The 14,385-nt window shown below is 47.0% G+C and overlaps 2 protein-coding genes across 2 annotated transcripts in view; one reads left to right on the top strand and one right to left on the bottom strand.

Annotated features, from left to right (window-relative positions):
• Positions 1 to 9,378: 9,378 nt before the first annotated feature.
• Positions 9,379 to 14,321, bottom strand: CCDC177 (coiled-coil domain containing 177). The gene is given in 2 exon segments (XM_027707853.1): positions 9,379 to 14,267; positions 14,269 to 14,321. Coding segments are annotated over 2 exon segments (1,905 nt in total). The 3' UTR covers positions 9,379 to 12,415.
• The window catches only part of SUSD6 (sushi domain containing 6), a 106,102-nt gene continuing 105,962 nt past the window's right edge, over positions 14,246 to 14,385 (top strand). Inside the window, exon 1 of the mRNA XM_027707879.1 lies at positions 14,246 to 14,353. The gene's annotated coding sequence lies outside the window, so the exon portion shown is untranslated. The remainder of the gene's footprint in view (positions 14,354 to 14,385) is intronic.

Genomic DNA, 14,385 nt, shown 5'->3' with positions numbered 1-14,385 from the left:
CTCAAAAAAGCTTCAACTACAACCTGTCCATCTAGCTTGCTTTCCTACGAAAACGAGGCAGTTGTTCACTCTCTTCCATCTCCCCATAGTTGTGACCTCTGTCCACCAAGCTTAATAGAGACAGAGATCTCAAAGATGATCAGACCCTTCCTGTTTCAATCTGAAAGTAATAAAAACATTTTATTTTTTATTTATAGCTGAAGAACAGTGGAATTTGCTAAGCAGGCTCAGGGTTAATCTTGTGCTTTGAGGTGGGAGCTGCTTCTCTGCAGATGTGCTGCATCCCACACCAATACTGCCGGAAGCATCTCTTGCTGGAAAGACGGAGGAGAGCAGTGCCTCTGGCTACAGCGTAGCCCTTGCTGTCCCCAGGTAAGGCACAGAGACTTGGCAAGGTGTGAACGTTTCACGAAGAAATGATAACGGCTATGGCCTTTAGGGAGCAGCTGGACTGCAGAAGGTGAGATGCGCTGAGGAAGGTGACAAAATGTCATTCGATTGCTTAGCGGCTTTTGAAAGGCACAACAAGAAAGATTTACCATGTGTGTAATTTCAACCAGAGTCTTAGGGATCTGGCCTCTTGACTAAAGCGGAGAGATGAGGATTCCTCCTCTGCAGTTACTGCTATATATGTGACTGCGAAGGAGTCACCTGGAGAGCTGTAAGCTATTTGTATCGCCCAGCTTTGGGTAGAGAGCTTCACCTTCTCAGCCTTTTTCTGTAACCTCAGCTTATGCCTTCCCCTTCTATGAAAAGGGGTGGCCACCAGGCAAGAGACCATGGCTCATTCTTCCTGGCTGTGTGCAGAGGATCTTGAGGTGCTCACAGCACAGCTGCTGGAGCTGATGCCCTGTGCTAGTTCCTAGTAAGAACCTGGTTTCATAGCTCACTGTGTCAGGAGTTTTCCTCACTCTTTTATGGTGGCAGCAGACCTGAACTCTTTATATTTAAATCTCAAATGAAGAGTTTTTCCCCCACTGGCTTGAGTTGCCCTCTGGCAGCTGTGTGGTGAGCTGTGGGACTGGCAGGCCTTGCAGCTCTGCCCCAACAGGCTGGTTTATGTAGGAATGGGACTTCCCACCTTCTGATGAAACTGAAGCATAGGATCTATGCCTTCTGAAACCATATTTCTAGATAAATATATTTCCCCCGAGGTCACTTCTCTTTTGGCCCTGTCTTAGTGCTCAGTTAGTTATTCACAGTCTCTTTAGTACACAGTGCCAAATACATCCAACCATCAAAACCTTTCGCTCTCAGAGGGACAGGTTTGGCATAGGAGGTGTTTACAGGAGGGGGATGTGTGTACACAAAACTGCATGCTATTTTTCCTGTGTTTATCTTTCTCTGCCACCAAGAGGCATCTTGGGGCATGTGGGAAAAGTCACGCTACACTTTCATAGCATCCTAGCAGCACTACTCCCCCCGGAAACAGCAATAAAGCTGTGGCCTGTGGGCTTGCAATGACAGTTCAGCTCCTCATTTTGTTCCAAGCCCTGGCTGCATTATCTGTCAGGAAGATAATTCCCTGACCTTGTGGTCAGGGGATGAGTGCTTTGCTTAGTGATTAAGCCACTGCAGTAGATAGCATGCCGTGTTTAATCCCTTTGGTAGCTGGTCCCAGGGAGGGGGGGCAGGAGGGGCTGCAAAAATACAGCAGCTTGTGATAGGTCTGGAGACCTCAGAAATGGTGACAACATTACAGAACCTGTGGCTGTATGTGCCCATCCTCCTAAGTTCATTTGGTGGCAGACTGGAAAACAACCAGCATATCTAGGGCATTATTTTATCAAGTGATAGAGCCATATGGTGCAAAAACCCCACAGTTGTCTGAGGGCTTAGGCATGTCAGAAATCAGGGAGTCCCTTTGCGTATTGATCCTGTCTGCTAGCTGGCATACATAAAAAGAAGGTTTATAATTATTTTTCCTCCACTCTGTCAATGGGGGAAGGGACTCTGAATAAGCAACTAATCCTGATCTGAACTGGGGAAGGATGAGATACAACCTTTCCTGCTGCTTCGAAGTTGTGGCTGGGATATGGCTGTGAAGCATGCAGCTGGCACGGTGGAAAGCCCCACAAACCTGCCTTAATGTCCAAGCAAGTGCAGCAAATGCATCAGAGCACGGATGCATGACCAGATTTTAGGTTGTACAAGTTGAGGGTTGAAGCCCAGTCTCCCAGTGATATTTAGGGTCCTGTCTGCAAGTGAAATCAGAGTGAGAGCTTTGACTGACAAGGTCTGACCTAGGAGGTTTTATCCTCTCAGACAGAATTCTGTCCCCCTCTTTTTGCTGAGATTCTGTCTCTTGCCCCTGCCAGAGAAGGAGAAGATGAGGACATGAGCCCACGCCCAGCTTGCCAGCAGTGGAAACACTATCTTCCTTGAGAGAGGACCCTTGGGTTTTTTTTGAGCAATCCTTTCTTCCCAGGCTGTCACTGAATAGTTAAGGATTATGATTCCCTTTTAATCTGGCTTTTCCCTTTCAGAAGGTCTCTGCCCTTTTTGGAAACAGCCCCAGCCTCAGTTTTCCTCTGGCTGTGGTGTCACCTCTGTTGGACACAGGAATGTGCTAATTGTCACCATGTGCTTGCCTTTGGGCAATTGACCTTAGCAGGCACAAACCCAATCCCGTGGTCTGGTGACTGAATCGAAATGGTTGCTTACAAATAAAGGCCTGTATTGATCTGGTCTTTGTGCAACACTGTCAGCCATCAATCCAGTTCCCTAAAGAGAACTGGACTATGTTTCTTTGCTGTAATGCCATCATAGTTGGAACATAGTTTTGAACAGCTTTTCTACAATTCTCCACTCCAGCCAACCCCAACCCATGTTGAAAAAAACCGTTCCTTTCTTACCTGAGGTCCTCAATACTTCCCATCATTCTTCATTCCCTGAGGGTATCCAAAATGTGTGAAGCTGTTTGGTCATGTACATCTCTTACATGAAACCTGTAAACCAGGTCTCCTATGATTTTAAGGTTATTTAAAGGTCTCATTTTGTCATTTCTTTCTTCTCGTTCACATTCAGCAATTATTTCCTTTCCCTTGGGGAGTAATTCTGCCCCTTTGCATTTATGCCTCCAACTTCCCCATAGAAAATACTTACGTTTAAATTATACTCTATACATCTGATACACGGATTCCCTGGCCAGCCTTGCCTGATTGCAGGATGCCTCCCTGTACCTGAGGACATTGCAGTGTGTTGTCATGGAGAGGACTCAGACCGTATTATTAGGTCAGCAGGTACTGTACAGCATGAGAGTTTATACAGCAGTGGCATCAGGGCAGACAGGAATGGCCCCTATGGATTCCAGGAGACTCTGCAGAAATTCCCCTGGTAGCTTACAGTAAATTTCTGTGCATTTGGGGACTTGCAGCCTGTGACTGAATCATGTGGCATCTGCGTTATAGTACAGTGTCTTTGCAGGGAGGGATCTGCAGGTTCCCTGAGACTGCAGGAGCTGCAAGAAATCTCTAGAGTAGCACAGTGTAGTCTGATCAGAGACAATCAGAGAGTACAGTAGCTCTGGGTAGGAACATCATTGCCTTCAGGAATCTCTACCTCTACAATTTTTTGATGGAACCATAAATAAAATGTACTGAAATATCTGATTCTGCAAACAGATACGTGCAGGTTCTTCGAAATACTGTAGGAATCAGAGAAACCTTCTGTTACAAGACAGAGTGCCTTCTGCCTGGAAGATATTAGGATTCACAGCACCCAAGAGACGTAAGCTGGAGTGACAGCTACCACGCAAAGTGATATGTAGTGTACCTACAGCTAACCTAAGATGTCAGGTGCTCTAGTGTTGCATAAAGCCCTGAAGCCCTCAGCTTGCCTACCTGCCTAGATTTTCTGAAAGCAGGCAGGTCACCTCTGGTTTACTGAAACAATCCTCCCTTGCTTTACTTCCTGCTGAGCAGCAGCAGGTGAAACTAATAGCAGAAAAAGCAATGCCATGACTCAGATGTTGCATTATATCTAAAATTCCTGTCATGACAGGTCATGCAGGCCTATATCAGCTAATTATGAATTTACTGGTAGAATTCAGGTCATAAGGAGAAGCTGGCGATGGTGGCGATAGGATGGATGTATCTTAGGATGCCAGCCTGTCTCCAAAGCACCTGTGCATGATATGATGATGATTGCAGAAAGGAAAGCTTCTCTCTCATGTAAGAAGGGACACTGCTTCCCATGACAAGCACTGGTGTAAGTGTGGAGGGCAACACTTAAGCACTTCTGGGGCTGCTAGTGCTCAACCTGTTCATGGTACACTGTCTGAGAAAGCAATGCAGGGGAAGTAAATTAGCAGTGGTATCGATAATCAAAAATAAAACAGTAGCATCCCTTTGCTATGCTGCAACACCCAAGTCCTTCTCTAGATGTTCAACCTACACCACTCAAAGCCCATATTCAGATAGTTCCTGTAGTTGCTCATACACAGACATGCCCCAGATTAAGGAAGAGCAAGGCAAATTAGTTTGGTTGAAGCCTCTACAGATAAGTGGAGACTTGGCTGCACCCTGTGGTCAGCTCCCCAGGTACCTTACTAGAGACAATGGGAGCAGGAGCCTCAGGATTAAACTGGCTAGGAAACAAAGCTTGAATCAAGTGGGAGCTGAAAATGGTGCAGAGGCTCCTAGACAGTGCCTGGCTGAGGGTTGCTAAAATTTGATGAGAGCAAACTATCACTCTACCATCAGGGTTCATGTCAGATGTGGAGTGAGTCCACCCAGGATGGCTGTTCAGTGGTCCCTCTACAGTGAAATTAGTTTCTTTCTGTTCATGGATCTCACCTATTCCTTGAAATTCGAAGAAATAACTGTTACTGAGAGGTAAACATAAAGCCTGTTTTGTCAGCATGTACAGGAGACAGGTGCACAGGTAGAAAAGCTTGTGAACAGAGTGTCCCCCCCCAGGGTCTAAGAAATTGCATGCAACTTGGCACTTAACAAAACTCTCACCTGCTGGCACAATGCTCACAGGTTTTTTTTAGGAGGGAAAGGAAAATGTCTTTCTGCTTTACCTACACATTTGTGTTTTGAGCTCTCTTCCTCATTTATTTTCCCATCTCTTATAAATCATTAAATAATTGTCAAAAATAGCACAGCCTATTTTGGAGGTGATTAAAAAAGAGAAGAAATTATCCCATCACCCTCTTACAAACCAAAACATTCCCAGTAGCACCCAACACACACAGAGCCAAATCTCTTACTCCCTACTGTTTAGCTTGCTGTCTGACAAGATACTTCTGTGCCAGCTGCTCTTCCCCTCAGCTGCACTGAGCTGCTAAAGCAGACATTACTTTGTAAACACCAAGGAACACAGCATCCAGCACCAGGGTATTGACAAATTTGTCACCCAGTCTAAAAATACCAACTGTTACGTGACCCTCCCATCCCACTGCCTGGGTACTGTTCAGGCAGGGGGAAATTTCCACCAAGTTCTTGGAAGCATAAGATATCCCAAGCCACTGTGATTTGCATAAATAATAAAAGGTTGCATTCATTCCTGGAACAACTCTGCTGGCCCTAGAGAAGTAACTAATGGGATGAACTGGGCTCTGTAAGTTTAATGTGCTGAAAAAAAGTGCTATTGTATGCTGTCATACATAGAGATATAAGTGATTCTAGCTAGCCAGGATGGTATAAGGATACTCAGTCCATGAGTACTCTCTCATTGAACATTATCATCTGTAGTTCCTGCCCATTTTAGCTAACATATCTTCTTCTCACTGTGCCTCTGTCACAGGCTCCCAGTGCAGCCCTATCTCACCTTCGTGCAGCCCTATCTCACCTTCAGGCCCCCCATTTAAAACTGTTTCAAGTTTTGGGGGCAATGCCCAGGAGTGGCAGCTGGTGGCTTAAAACCTTCATCCTCCATGAAGCACCAGCTGCAAAGCAGGAGCCAGAGGAGCTGCCGCAGCTGGGGCACAGGCATATCCCTCCATTGCGACCAGGAGATGTTAATTAGAGGGCTGCATGGGGATTAGGGAGGACTTGAATGAGAGCTAGATCAGGGAGGCCAGCATGGCCCAGGGCAAGTCACATCAGTTCTTTCTGCTTCAGTTTGCTTGTACTTAGGCTGGGGGCGATAACTAGTTTACCTCACAGCCAGGTCCTGAGATTAGATGCAGGGAGCTGTGTAAATCACATAAGAACAAAATAGCACTGGCAGTTTTGTTTTGTAACACAGAATAATTCTTACTGCCAGAGTGGTTCTGTAATGTAGAGGATTTCTTGCTGAATGGCAGTGACTTAGGAGATGAGTGCAAAGTTGCCAGAGAATGATTTGGGTGTTTTCAGACTAGAATCTTACGGTAACAGCTCATGAGCCTCCAGCAAAGAGCCATGCTCAAAGAACGGTCTAAGGACAGAGAAGTCAGACCTAGAACCTAATTTTTTTCATGCTGTAGCTTTAAGAGGCATGTGGGATGTGGGGCCTATTCCATTATGAAGGCTCTGAAGACTGGCATCCCCAGAGTGCTAGTCGCTCTCCATAAATAGAGAATGTGTTTCCAGGTGTCTTGTGTGGAAGAGTTTTGCATTTTTTTCTTCTTCCCAGTGTATTCTCTTCAAAACGTCACCTAGTAACATCTCGCCAAAAAGAAGGGCAGAGCTGCCACCTGCCTAGAAGCAGAAGCATTATGATTTTCTCACCATGTCTCAGCACTGGCTCTTTACAGGGGTGCCACTTTCTTGCCAAAGACTTGTGGGGCTGCACTCCCAAAGTGATTGTATTAGGGCTCCATAGGCTCACACTAGAATATGCCTGTAGTGCACCGCAAAGTAAATGTTACAGGGCTGATTTCCAGAGGGACTGGGCTAAACCAGCATCTTCCTCTTCTTCAGCCTTCTTTTACAACTATGAAAACTAAGTCCAGTCTTAAACTAAATTCCCTAGGACCTTGACTCAGCAAAGCATTAGAGTTTACATTTGCATGCTTTGAAGGGATACTGTGTGATCTGTGAAGAAATCACAGAGCACCTCCCAGAGCACCTCTGCTCTCCTGGATGTGGTTGCTGCTGTACTAAATAACACCACAGTTCCAGGTCCACAAAGTAGAACTTTGTGCAAAGACAGTCACAGTCATCCTCTCTAATGTGCTGCATCTAACTAGCTTTGTGTCTCATCCTTACATCTCCCTGCATCTGCTTTAAAACAAAACAAAACAAAACTCCCAACAAAACAAAAACAAACAAACAAAACCACCACCACCAACAACAACAACAAAAAAAAACAAACCAAAAAAACCCCCCAAAACAAAACCAAACCAACAAACCACTTTCAAAATAGCATTTCAACTACTACAGTTTTGTCTTTACCAGCAGAGGAAGAATACCCACAGCTGAAAGCAAATCTTTCTTTAATGTAAAAAGTGAAGCGATGTGAAGCTGTCCTCAGGTAGGATATGATCAGTCTGGCTCTCTCTGAGGTCAGTAAGAGAGCAAAGGGTGACACTTCCCTGATGAGAGCTAGCAGGGGTGGCTCTGGGGCTGTTCTTAGCTGAACTTTTGGAAAATTAGTGGCTGATGGACTTTGTGTTGCAAATTCTGTGTTTCTCATGTCTCCCTGTCCAGGCTTGGCTTAATAAAGACATGCACACCAAACTAAGTCCCCTTCCAAACCTGTGTGCACTGCATATTCAGCATTTGTTTAGTGAACAGAATTCCCCAGGCATCAAGAGAAATTTTAGCACAGAATGAGCCTGGAGCTCCATAACCATCATAAGAAAAACACAGTAGGTAACCAAGGCAAGAAATCTAATCCTCACGCCCCTCTTATGTATGTGGTGAAAGAAGTTATTATAAACTGCCTTAAAAATTACCTTGTAAAATATTAACTAGTGGTGGTGCAGCTGCTTCTCCTAATAGCTTTTGAACATATCTGCAAAATTCAACCTTGACAGAGAGATCATGTTTTAGTGATGAATTTTGTGTGAAGAGGAAGCATACAGATGAGACTGTTGGCACTCTCTATGCCACTGAAAGGCTCCGGTTTTAGCCCAGATGCAGTTAAAAACTAGACAATCCACAAAACCAGGAGTTCGTGAACATGCAAAATGCGTTCCATTGTGTTCCAAAACCCATCCAGAGCTCAGGCAAAAGAAACTGCTCTTTAGCCAATGCTTCCCCCTCATGTGTGAGTTCTCTGATGTGTAATACAAGATGAATTCATCCTGCAGCCGCGGTTTCACTAAAGCGAGACTCACAGAGCAGCTGCCCAAGGAAACCAGACTGCACTGTTCTGAGGCCTCTGAAATTACGTGCCTGTTCTGTTGTAGTCATCAGCGTGACAGACTCTTCTTTTTTGATACTGTGTGCTTGATCATGTTGTCTCACTACAAAACATTAGTATAAAATGATAGGAGTTTTGCCTGAAAAAGAATCCAAGGACTTGGTCATGTTATTCTTTTTAGAACATTTAAATGATATTGGAGTCTTTCTTCTCCCCTGTGCTTTAAGATCTCAACTTCGGAAACCCTGTAAACACTTTTAAGTGGTTTCTAGTAGGTCAGCTTCAAGCATTAGTCCTAGTCAATAAGCAGCAGTAAGCAGTGCAGTGGTTTTCAAGTTGTGTTAGAGCTGCATCCACGTGTCAGTGTTTGGCATTAGAACTGAATGTTTAGTGGCACTAGCTTCAGATTTGGGGTGGTCCCATTAAATCTATGGGATCCAACGTGAAACTACAGCCAGACTCCCAACTGCTCAGGAATTGAAAACCAAGAATTTAGGAACTGAAACCTAGGAATTTGAAGCTAGCTGGATCTAAGATGTGTTACCAGTCACAGAAGTTTCCTGGCAATTGTCCTTTTGTTGTTGCTTTTAAAGTGCAGGTGGCTTAATGGTCATTTCAAGGCTTAGTGGTCATTATGTGGCATGCAGCCAAATGGCCTAGAAGCAAAGTCTTTATTATAACCTTATGATTATAATACAGCGATAGCCTAAAATGTGTTTTCTAATCCCAGGAGAGGACCCAACTAAGTTAGCTTTCTGCAGGACCTAAACAAATGGCATCAGCTGCTTCTCTGCTCTAAGTAAGCCACAATCTACTTCTGAGCTGTTAGATAACGTCGCTTGCTTTTAGTTCTCCCTAGCCTGCAGCTCAGTAGCAAAACCACCAAATAATCCTCCTCTAAAAGGGCTATACTTTTTACATGTGTCCCAGGATTTAATTTCTGTTCCTACAGAAATCCAGCAGTAAAACTCCTTCTCAAATAAATGGAAGCATAAGCAGACCCAAGAAATACCTCTCATGCCTCCACCCAACTTGCTGACTTAAATTTTCCATGCTGCAATTTTAAACTCATGAACTCCAGCGAATTTCATGGACTTTGGACTGAAACCGGTAGAGAAATAAAAAATATCCATACACAGATTAATGTCTTTTGAAAAAAAATATTTTTTCTTAGACTGCACATTCAAAACTCAAACTGTACACTGCACAATATAGGAACAGTAGTTTGCCAATCCAATTACCATCATGTAGGTTTGTTTTGATTAGTTCGGCTGTAGCCCCAAGGTGTCAAACTCAGTCAGCAGCAGCAGATGGACCCTAGGTGTAATTACAGTCAGTGGCCAAGACATGTCTCCTAGGATACAGAATGTTCTCAGTCTGCACTGGAAATGCCCTGTCAGAGGGAGATTTGGACAAAGTCTTCAGGTAGATTGCAGTAGACCTTTATGGAAAAAATGCTGTTCCAATTAGAGGCTGTCTGCTCATTTGCCCACCACATTTTGCCTTCTTTCCACTGTTTCCCAGCTTTCCCTATTTTCCTTCTAAATGGACCAAGCAGTGAATTTCAAGCACTGTGTAATGACACACAAAAGCAAGGGCTCTCATATCTGTGCTGGCAGGCTTTTTTTGCATCCCCAAAGGCTTCTAACCAGATGAAACACGGGCTGTGCTGGAGTCACTGCAGGTTTTATCCCAACTCTAGTGCTGCCAGGGAGCAAGGGAAATTTAGTGCTGGCTAGATTTAGGCCACTGGCCACCTCTTTTCTAGGTCTTTGCAGCTACAAGGGAACACAAAGATCACTGCAATATGGACAACACGTGGAGAAGACTGTTTTTGTTCAAGGATCTTGTCCAGTGTCACAGCAGAATTTGTTTCACTGTTCAAACTGCTGCTTTGAGGATGAGGGTCAGGGGACAGACTGCTTGCTGGGAACAGTAATGCAGCTGTCCTTTCCACAGCAACCAGATTTTGGTGTTAATTAGTGCTTTTCACCAAGGGATGTTTTACTTTAGTAACCACTCAAAAAAATAAATAAATAAATAAATAATAAATCTTTGTGCTTTGTTAGCATCATTCATCCCAAGTCTTTGAAGTGCTTTGCCAAGCCAAGTGTTACTATTTCCTGTAAGTCCCAGCAACCCCAAGAGCCCAGCTCTGCTTCCATTTATATCAATAGGAGCAAGCCCAGCCCCTGAGGACTTGCCTGGTGTTACACAGTGAGCCAATGGCTGACATAGCAAACATCACTCAGGTGCCCTAATTCCTACTTTCATGCTGCCTGCCCTTTACACCTCCAATTGTACCATGATTCAAAGAAGAGCAAGTTCCATTAAAATAAAAAAAAAATAAATCCCTACTTGCTCCATTTTCAACACTGTTGGTATAATGTCTCCAGCCTTGCAGGGCACCAGGGTGTGCTTGGTCTATTGTTGTTGTTACTGTTCATTTAACACCTTCCTTAAAGCCTTCTAAGAGGGTTTTGACCTGCCGTCATCTTCTGGGAAATTCTGGTAAGCAATCTATGCATGCGGGACTGCGTGCCTGTTCCACATGTCAACCTTCTCCTGGTTTTCTCTTCTACTGTGTGGTATGTAAGAGACATCCACAAGGAAACAAGATCCTGTCTGTTCTTGCTGCTTCTCTTCCATGCTCCAGGTCTGGCTGCCATCACCAGAGCAACCCAGCACAGCGTCATGGATGGTGGAACAGAGAGCTGATGCTGTCAGCAGCCAGAAAAAAAACCAGCAGAAAGTGCCTGCTTTGAATTTGTGCTTGTAACTCCAACCTAACAGAGAGTAAATGTGGAAACCTGCAGCAGAACACTGTCTTACTTGAACACTGTGCACGGGGTATAGGTAGGCTTTTCACATTTCCAGTGCATTTAATGGCAGGACTCGGTTCCTCTAAACAGTATTGAGTTAAGAATTATAAAAAAGACATGATCGTCATCTAAAAGAATCTGTAATGTACCTCATTTTCTGCATCTACTCTTTCTTGTGCCCTATATGAGAAAACAACTGTTAGCACCAGTAGACAGAGAAATGCTCCTCTGTTCAGTAGACGATGATAAGAGCTGGGTGAATGTCTCATTGTATGCAGCTCATAGAACAATTAAGTTGGAAAGGAACTCTGGAGGACATTTGGTCCAACACCTTGCTCAAGGTGGGTCCAACTGGCTAAGGGGCTGAGAGTCTCCTTGAATTTTAAGAATTCCCAAGGTTCATTTCTCTATGCAGTCTATGCAATCACAGATTTCCATTTACAATTGATCCCCATATTTCCCCCTAAGTCCAGATTTCACAGGTTCACTCATTTTTATATCACAATGAACAAGTGTGCTATGTGGGTGCCCATCAGTTTGTGACTTGCCCACAATTTTCTCTCCTTCTCCCCCTCTTCCAAAAGAAAAGAAGGAATTCTACAGATGTTCGCAAGAGAAACTTGAAAAGGAGAAGGAAAGGTGGGGATACTTAGGAGGGGCAACAACTACAAACAGCAAAAGCGAAACTGTGTTTGTGAGCACTAACAGCTTCTGCCCAGCTCTGATCATAATGTCTACTTACATGGCCTTGATCTGTGCTTTCTCTAACTTGGTACCAGCAGTGGGCACGGGGCACCCAGGGCATATGGAATTCTGTACTCCAGCTTTCCTCATCTTCAGCATGGAAGTGTACCAGCTTTGAAAGTGCAGTCCCATAACTTAAACCAAACTACCTGTCACTCAAGGCAGAATCAGCTTAGATGGTTTTGGTTCTTACTTGGTAGGCTCTAATAGTTAATTGCCTCTGTTGTCTGCATTGCAAACTGAAAAGAGTGCAGCCGTACTCATTTCCGGTGTAAACAACCCATCAGTACTCACAGGCTTCAAGCAGACTTCTTCTGCAGCCCTTTCTGAAAAATTGTGTGTGCTTGTGGGGTGGAAGGACACAAAAACTTGCTTCCCCTCTGGAAAGATGACTGAGGTCAGTCCTTAAAACACACCCAGAACAAAAAATGTACTTAAAACTGTATGTGAAATAGCTGCCACAATTTTGTGCGGTACCCTGCTCCCCCAGAATAAGAAATTAGGGTGGATGTTGATTGTTGTTGTTTTTCCAATGTTCATGTGGAGGAGCTTTCTGATGTATTACGATGGACAACCAGTGGTGTACCCCCACTCATCCATGACAAGATCTTTCATTTCTTGTTAAGGTGAGCATGCAGTTCTGCTTCAAAGGCCATCTTGTCAAAGGTGCGCATGTTTGTTTCCTCCCGTACTTTTTCCCGGACGTGGAAGGATGCCCGAGCGACGGATCTGGCATTTTCTAAGACAGTCTTCTTCTCCTTGAAGATCTGCTCACTTCGCTCCAGCTTCCTCTCTATAGAGAGGAGGATTTCCTTGCGTCGTAAGTCTTCATACTGTTCCACCTTTTGCTTGTTCATCTTCTGTACTTTTTCCTTCTCCAGACGACTCAAGACTACCTTGCGGGCTTTTTCTTGAACGGCCTCTTCGGCCACCTGGGCAGCATGCTGGAGCTTTCTCTCTGTCTCTCTAGCCAGTGCCTCCAAGTGCTCCTTCTGCTCTCTTTCCTTCTTCTCTGCTGCCAGCTTAGCTCTCTGGATCTGCATGTCCTCACGCCTGGCCTTCTCCCTCAGCTCCTGGTTTCTCTTCTCCACTAGCTGCTCATAGTTCTCCTGAGCCTTCGTCAAACTCATTTTCAGGGAGGCCTTCAGCATTTCCTTCTCTTCTGCCTCTTGCTTGGCTAATTCCTTGAGCAAGGCCTCATGCTTCAGCTTCTCTGCTTGGTTGAACAGTCTCTTCTCCTTCTGCAGCTGCACCTCCTTCTTCAGCCTCTTCTGTGCAGCTGTGGACAGCTTCTCTTGCAGGAGCTGCTCCTCTCGCTCCTGGTGTTCCTTCTTGACCTCCTCCTTTGCCTTTAGGTTGAGCTCTTGATGGAGCTTCTTCTGCTTGTCCTCCTGGATGGCCCTCTCCAGCCTCTCCCTCCGCAGCCGCTCCTGCTTCTCTGCTTGCTCCCGCCACCTCTCCTCACACATGAGGCGCTGCCTCTGCTTCAGAAGGGCAGCTTCCTCCTGCTCCTGGTTCAACCTCCCACGACGCTTCTCCACCTGGCTCTCCCACATCCGCTGACCCTGCAGGAGGGCCCTCTGCTTCTCCTTCTCCTCCTGCTCCTTACGTTGCTCAGCCAGGCGCCGCTGGCTGTCCCACTGAAGATGGGCTGCCTGCCGCTGCTCCCGCAGGATGTTGGCCTCCTGGTGCTTGGCAATCATCAGTGCCGCAATCTTCTTGTCCCTCTCAGGCACCTCCGAGAGGCCCTTCTTCCTCTTCACCTCCCTGACGATCCTCTCGACCCTCTGGGCAGTCTGTGGTGAGTGGCTGAGGTCACCCAGGCTGAAGCTGCGCCCCAGAAAGGACCCGTTGGCAGTGGCTGCCCCCCGGCCCCGGCCGCCCACCTTGCCTCCCCGTTCCCGCAAGCTCTCCCCGCTGTAGGAGGACGAGGCCCCCGACTCCGAAGAGGTCTTGCCCCAGCTGCCCTCACGGCGCTTCTGCAGCGAGTCCAGGGAGTGGCTCTTGCCCTTGGCACCCCTCGACGCCCTGGCCTTCCCCCCGCCATGGGTCCGAGGCCCGCCGGCAGCAGCAGCGGCGGCGGCAGCGCGGGAGGCGACGCGGGCGGCGGGCGAGGGCGGCAGGCTTCCGAGGGGCGCGAGGATCCGCCTCTTCTCCTCCCGGATAATCCTCTCCCGCTCCTCCCGGCACTGCTGCAGCTTGCGGCGGCGCTCCCGTTCGTAGGCCTCGTAGAGGCCGGCGGCCACCCGCATGGAGCGCCCGGGCGCCTCTCGCAGCAGGTCCCCCAGCGCCCGCGGCAGCAGCTCCACGGGCCGCACGGCGCAGCGGGCGCAGGCCTCCAGCGACCGCGGGCTGGTCAGCACGTATCGGCTGCCCTCCGCCGCCGCGCAGTCGAAGTTGTACAGATCCAGGTGCAGCAGCGGCGACTGCTCTCCGGGACGGGCCGGCTCTCCCCCCGCCGCCCCCCCCGGGCGCCGGGCAAGGCTGCGGGGGAGGCTCGGCCGGCGGCTCCACCATGGCTCGGCCTGCGGGGCAGAGAGCGGCGGCGGGTGAGCGGGCGGGCGGCGGGCGCACGGACCCC

Source organism: Neopelma chrysocephalum, unplaced genomic scaffold, assembly GCF_003984885.1.
Source record: "Neopelma chrysocephalum unplaced genomic scaffold, ASM398488v2 Primary Assembly neopelma1_24, whole genome shotgun sequence".
NCBI classification, from domain to species: Eukaryota; Metazoa; Chordata; class Aves; order Passeriformes; family Pipridae; genus Neopelma; species Neopelma chrysocephalum.
The sequence above is the reverse complement of the archived record's forward strand: the minus strand, read 5'-3'. Positions and strand labels throughout refer to the sequence as shown.